At 51.1% G+C, this 6901-nt stretch overlaps 1 protein-coding gene across 3 annotated transcripts in view; it reads right to left on the bottom strand.

Moving 5' to 3' along the window:
* Window positions 1–6901, bottom strand: part of Dync1h1 (dynein cytoplasmic 1 heavy chain 1) — a 46718-nt gene that overhangs the window by 34684 nt on the left and 5133 nt on the right. For all 3 annotated transcript variants that reach the window (XM_010607218.1, XM_010607219.1, XM_010607220.1), the window contains exons 6-10: window positions 5541–5812; window positions 5227–5454; window positions 2874–3950; window positions 2088–2267; window positions 812–961 (exon numbers count right to left, since the gene is read on the bottom strand). In XM_010607218.1, the coding sequence (XP_010605520.1) occupies window positions 812–961; window positions 2088–2267; window positions 2874–3950; window positions 5227–5454; window positions 5541–5812 (1907 nt within the window). The remainder of the gene's footprint in view (window positions 1–811; window positions 962–2087; window positions 2268–2873; window positions 3951–5226; window positions 5455–5540; window positions 5813–6901) is intronic.

Here is a 6901-nt window from a genome sequence, read left to right as displayed (position 1 = left end):
GGGGGGGGGGGGGGGACCAGGGATGGAACTCGGGCCCTTGCGCTTGTGAGGCAGGTGGCAGAACCACTGAGCCAAATCCCTGGCCCTCAGTCTTTACCTGCAGTTCTTTGGGGCCCCGTTTCGTAGGGCCCTGGCCACTGTGCTGCTGCACCCTCCAAGACCTGGGCCGGACTTGCACTTGTGCAGAAGAAACCCTGCATGGACGTTTGCTATGGAGAGCTGTTTCCCTCCAGGAGAGGTTGTTTTCTCAAGTTTACTTTGTCTGTCTTTTAAGACAGGGTTTCACTGCGTAGCCCAAGCTGGCCTCAGACCTGTGATACTCCTGCCTCAGCCTCCTGAGAGTTGGAATTACAGGTGTGTGCCAGCCATGTCTGGCTTATTTTGTATTTCATTTTTTTTCCTAAAATTATGGAGAGTTACAAAAAAAGTAGTTTTCAAGTGCTCTCCAATGGCTGGAAACCCTGGTGAGTCCATAAAACACAGACTTCAGTCAGGTTTCTGGGGGATGCAAAACACTGTGATACCCAGCTGTCACATCCTGGTCCTGCCAACCTGTGCCATTTCTCAGCTTTCCCTTCACAGTCATGAATGTGACACTCAGCACAAGGCTAGTCAGGCCAAGACCCTCTCCTCACACGGTCCATGACACCCCCACGGCGTAACCATTCACCTGCAGCCCTGGAAGGTGGCATCGGCCAGGTGTCTAAAAGCATGCACTCTCCCTCAGTTACCTCCCCAGCCCCACAAACACATCTTTAGGGGAGAGTCGTTTCCCTAGCTAGCAAATGGGAGTGCCTCAGGAAACACTCACTTTGATCTTTGGCTCCCCGCCAGGCTTGTGACTGACTTGTGGGGCGTCTGTGTCCATGTCCACTTCGGCTTTGTCTTCAGCTTGTCCAAGGAGGACCTGTGTCCAGGCTCGCAGGCCAGCCTGCAGACGCACACCCAGTATCCTTTCGATCTACAGAGAAAGCAGTCTGAGAATGGCATCTCTCCAAGTCAGCCATGGCGAGAGGAAGGACTTGGGGCTAGAGGTGAAAAGCCTGAGTCTGACCCTCCGTGTCTCTCTGTGGAGCCGTCCCAGCCTTAGACTGCTCTCCCAGTGGGCTGTGGTCACCCTCTCTGGGCAGCTGAATCTCCCGCCCTCTGACCTGCTAGTGACAGTGACACCAACAGTGTCCAGCACAGGTGAGGTCTGAGTGAGTGCAGTGTGGGAGAAAGCCCACCAGTGTTTTTCCAGCAGCCTGGAAATGAAACCCTACCAGCTGTGTTTGGCTGAGAACCCATCCTCTCGACTAGAAAGAAGAAAGCCTTCTCTGATTGTAACAGAGGACGTGAGCCACTGCAAATAGTCTGTCATGGAATACAGCCATCCCAGGGATGTGGGATGTGGGGAGGGCCACAGGGACAAAACCCAGGAACGCTAAGGGTGCGTGTGGGTCCCGGACCGTGGGACTCCTGATTCTCCCTGACAGTGTCCTCTGCATGGACGTGCTGCTCTGCTGTGCCCATGTTTAGAAGGAAGGAGGGGACCACGGTGGACACCAACCAGATCCAAGTGCGACCTGCAACCTCTGCTGTGGACACCTCACTCACTCCCGAGACTCCCCCGAGATGTGTTCTGGGCCCCACAATGAGGGGTGGTGCAGGAAGGAGAGGCACTGTGCTGCTGGCAACTTCTTCCCACACTGGGCGTGAGGGAAGGACAGACAGCCAGAGGATGGGGTGTGGTGTAGCAGCAGAGCGTGGCTCAGCATGCTGGGCCCGACTTCACTCCCAGCACCATAAAATAAAGCCTGTGAATGTCAGCCCACACCCAAGGAAGGCAAGGCAGACAGGAGGCGGTCACATGCCCTCAGGACCTCTGCTCCCTTGTGGCTGCTTATGTCCAGCTCAGATGTGCCGTGGACGCTGGGGGACAGTCTGGGGAGGGGCCGTCACGGATGACTTTTGAGACAGTGCCTTGCCGAGTTGCCCAGGCTATCCTCACCCTCACAATCTCCTAACTCAGACTCCTGAGGGTCCCCGACCACACCATCCCCATGTAAGGGCAACGCTCCTTGTGACAGCCCACACCCGTGTCTCACCTCCATGTCGAGCTTGTTCACCCAGATGGGCAGGTTGGAGTAGGAGTGCAGGTTGAGGTCATCCACTGCCTTCTGGACCCTGTTCAGGATCTCTGAGAAGGTCTTGTGGTCGTACATGCACGTCTCCAAGGAGCGCACCTCCAGGTCTATTTTCTCTTCGATAATCAGCAGGTCATCCACCTAAAGGAAGGTGTGCGTACCACTGACCACAGCCACACCCGCCGTCTGCCCTGCTTTCTGCAGTACTGAGGACCTAACCCAAGGACTTCCCACTGTGCTCCAGCCCCCAAACCCCCTCCATTTAAAAAATCTGAGACAGGATGGCGCTAAGCTCAAATTCGTGAAGCTCCTGACTTGGTCTCCCAGAGTGCTGGGATTACCGGTGTGCACTAGCATACACGGCTTGCTCTAGAGAGGTTAACAGGTACTCGAAGCATAGTTCTTCAGTGGCAGTGCATGCTGGCTGCTGGGGTGAGGAGGACACTCATCCCCTGGGAGAGAAAGGTGTGGCCACCAGCCTCCAGACCTGACCTGCCTAGGGAGGGCGTCTGGTGTGCTCACAGGTTGGGCTGAGTATGGGCCTCCTCCTGCCCAGCTCGTGGTGTGTTCTCTGACGGGCTGGGCAGTTTCCCTTTCCCTCTCCCTCCCACCCCTGGTTTTAGGCCTGGGGTGGGGCTCAGGCCTCCCTAAAGTCATCCGGTCTGTCCTCTTCCCCCACTCCGGGAGAGCCGAGTGCTTGGCTCCTGAGCTACACTATCAGGGGATGCAAGGGGCAAGTGGAGGCACCTTCTCCTGGAAGTTGAAGACCGTCTCTGCTAGGCGCTGCACGTAGGGGTCCAGCTTGTAGGACTCCCACACCAGGGCGATGCCCTCTGCGATCAGTGCCTGCACCTCCTTCTTCAGACCGGCCACTAGCAGTGAGATGGTGCTACGCTCCTCCACCTTCTCGCAGGTGCGCTCGTAGGTCCGCACGCTCTCGATCAGCGAGATGGCAAATGGGTACAGCTGGTTGGCTTGGTGAGCCTTGTTCACGATGGCCAGGGGCACCCGGAAACCAAGCCACTTGAGGTTCCGGACTTCCTTGGACAGCGTGATGATCTCGGGCAGGAAATTAACTTTGAGCTTGAGGACATTTCCAGTGCGGCCCCGCACACGGGTGCTCTCGATGGTGAAGATGCGGCCCGAGACGCCCAGGTTGCGCTGCTGCACCTTCCGGGCCCAGTCATCGAAGATCTCCTGGGTGTTGAGCTTCATGCGAAAGCTGTCCCCATCCTGCTTCAGCTTCTGGCCCTCCACATGGTTCTCCCAGCCCTTGCCCAGCACGTCTTCTACACGCTTCATGTAGGCGGTGAGCTGCCGGTCGATCTGCTTGGCCCAGATGATGGAGCCGGACACAGGTGGCAGGTCACGCACGTGGCTCATCTTGCACGCCTGGCTCTGTGGGTACTGCACCTTGAACTTGTCGTGCAGGGACTCGATGTCATCTTTCACGCGCTGGATAAGCTGCGTCTGGTACTCCCGGATGGCCCCGCGGATGTGTGGTCGGACAAACAGTGCATTGAAGCGGGAGAAGATCCGGAACATCTCATTGGCATTCTTGGCCGTGCCCAGCTGGTCGCGCAGGCGGGCGGTGATCCGCGTCTCCACACGGTCGATCCTCTCATCGTACCTCTTCATTGCAGCCTCCCAGGCCTCCGTGCCCTCCTTGGAGACGTCCAGCCCATCTACCTCCTTGACATTCTCATAGGCCAGGTTCACTTCCTCAATGGCGTTCGCGTCCGCAGCATCGAACAGCACCTCAGCCACTTTCATGTCCTGGGGCTCGGGCACCTCCCCCTGATTCTGCTGTGCGACTGCTGTGACCTGCATGAGACAGTCGCCAATGAAGAGCTTTATTTTGTTGTTCATACCACACAAGAGTATCAGTCAGCAACACAGGGTTTTGAACTCAGTCAAACATTTTGTAACCATAACTCGATGCCAAGCAAAACACTGTATCCTCTGACTCTATACCATAATGATTTCCTTACAGTGTGGGGTTTTGGGGGGCCGTATAACTGGGGATCAAACCCAGGCTCTTCACACTGGCTACAGCCCCAGTTTTTTTTTTTTTTGTTTTTTTTTTTTGAGACGGGGTCTCACTAAATACCTATGTTGCCCAATGTGGGTTCAAACTTTCAATCCTCCCGCTTCAGCCTCCCAGGGCAGTGGGATTACACCTGGCTGACAATGGGGGTTTCTATCAATTTTATGTTTTCCCCTGTTATTTGGGATCATTCCCATTACGAGGGCCTCATGCACGCTAGGCAAACACTCTACCATTAAACTACGTATCTCTAGCCCTTAAATAGATTTTTTTAAAGAATGAAAATAATTGATGAAGAAAATTCAGAAGAGGGAATAAAAGCATGTACAAAGAAAAAAATCACTGAATTCTTTTTTTTTTCTTTGTTACCAGGAATCAAACTTGGGACTTACACTTTCGAAGCAGGTGATGGAACCACTAAGCTAAATTCCCAGCCCTCACTGAATTCTTTTAATAATTCACAGGCAGATAAAAACTATTTATTTACATTTTACAGACGGTGATTCAGAAAAAGAGATTAAATAATGTGTTTACATCACATTGGAAAAGAATGAAGTTGGATTTTAAGACCCAAGAAGTCTGGCTCTGGGGTCCACACAGGATACTGGATTGAAACAACATAATATAAAGCCAGGCATGATGGCGCATGCCTGTAATTCCAGCACTTGGGAGGCTGAGGCAGGAGGATCACTGTGAGTTCAAGACCAGCCTGGGCTACACAGTGAGTTACAGGTCAGTCTCAACTACGTAGTGAGACCCTGTCTGAAAAAAACAGAAAAAAAAAGAAAAGAAAAAAAAAAGAAACAATATAATACAGAATCACTAATCAGATTTTACAGATGACACGATCAAGAGCAGAACAAGGAAAAAGTATTGAGCTGGGAATGTAGCTCAGCAGCACAGCAAATGCTTGGCAAGTGTGAGGTCCTGAGTTTGACTCCTGGTACCAAAAAGAAAAAAAACCAATGAATGCAAAATGGAAGAGTTCATTCTTAAAGGTTTAAACAGGGTGTTTAAACAAGGCATGCACAGATTTTCAGAATGCACTTATACCTGTGGCCTCAGCACCCTGACGATGACCGCTCTCAGCTGCTCATGCTGGCGCCTGAATTTCCTCATCTGGTCAAGGCGCGCCTGCAGCTTCCTGTGAGCCGGGTTGATCCGCCACACCATCTTCAGGTTTTCTTCCCTTTTCCTTTTGACAATGTCTCTCAGCAACACCTGCAGTTTCTCGTACTCGTCATCCCAAGTCTGGAAGACTTCGAAACAAGCCACCATGACCTAGGACAGGCAGGAGTGGCAGCTCATTACCACTGTGCATTTCCCTCTCGGTACCCGAGGCCAGTTTGCTGACAGATCAAACTCACCTTTTCAAACTCTTCGTAAGCGACGTGCATCAGCTTCCGAGTGCCCAGCACTTTGAGCAGCTGAGAGCTCAGGTCTCGGGAAATGGCCTCCACCAGGCGCAAGGCCCTCTGGATGGGGTATTTTGTGTTTCGGATCTTTCGCAGGTGGGTAAAAATCGCAACAAGTGCCTGCCGTATTTTGTCCAGCTCAGTGGCAGAGAGCAGGTCATTCAGAGGGAAATCCTTCATCAGAGGGTTGTAGTCATTCACTGTCTCCAGAGCCTGCTTGAGACCTAGGTAATGCAGAAAGTTAGCGGCATTTACATAGAGCAGCAAACTGAGCTAAGGAAGGGATATGGTGGCATGGAAACTATGGGAGACTGTTAAAAGAAATAATATTAAGAGGATAACCCTGGTGTGGTCCTAGTTTTTTTTTTTTTTTTTTAAAGCAGGGTCAATGCATACATAAGTTTAGAGAAATTAAAATGTTATTATCCTTGAGAACACTAAAATTTAAGTTTTATCCCCATGGCTCAAAGCGCATGTCATGTACACAAAATTACAGAAACAGAGCCAGGTGTGGTGGTGCATCGCTATAATCCTGGCACTTGGGAGGCTGAGGTGGGAGGAGCACTGCCAGAAGATCAAGGCCAGCCTGGGCCACACAGTGACACCCTGTCTCAAAACAGAGAAAAAGTAAAAAAAGGAATAAAATTACAGAAACAAGAGACTCTTAAATTTATTTCTTGACTTCTTTTGGCATGAGATTAAAAAATATATCAAAAGTGGAAAATTAAAAAGAAGTGAAAAGTCACTGTAATTCCCTTGAACTGAGGAAAAAAAATGAAACAAGCCAGAAGAGAAAAACAATTAAAAATAACAGTACAGAACTGGTCAAGGTGGCACATGCCCCAAATCCCAGCACTCTGGGACGCCGATGCAGGTGTATCTCAAGTTCAAACCTAGCCTGGGCAGCTCTGTGATTTAGTGAGACTCTTTCTCCAAACAAATAAAAAGGCAGGGGATGCAGCTCAGGATGAGGTGCTGGATTCAACTGCCAGTACCATAAAAACAAACACTATAGGGCTGGGGGATAGCGCACATGTAAGACTCTGGGTTCAATCCCTGGCACCCCACCAAGTACACGTATTACTTTTCATCCAAATTATCAAATCAAAGACCTCATAAAAGCCAGGCCAATAACTTAATGAGCTGGGAGGTGGTGCACACCTATAATCACGAGGCTGAGGTAGGAGGACTGTGATGAGTTAGAGGCCAGCCTAGACGACATAGTGCATGCAAAGTCAGCTTAAAATAGTAAAACCAAAGCACCAAAAAACCCAAAATACAAAAAACAAACCACACCAGAAAAAAACCAAACC

This window comes from Fukomys damarensis, unplaced genomic scaffold, assembly GCF_012274545.1.
Source record: "Fukomys damarensis isolate Sample0158 unplaced genomic scaffold, DMR_v1.0_HiC HiC_scaffold_21, whole genome shotgun sequence".
Lineage (NCBI taxonomy): Eukaryota > Metazoa > Chordata > Mammalia > Rodentia > Bathyergidae > Fukomys > Fukomys damarensis.
Note: the sequence above shows the minus strand (reverse complement) of the source record. Positions and strands in the feature narration are given on the sequence as shown.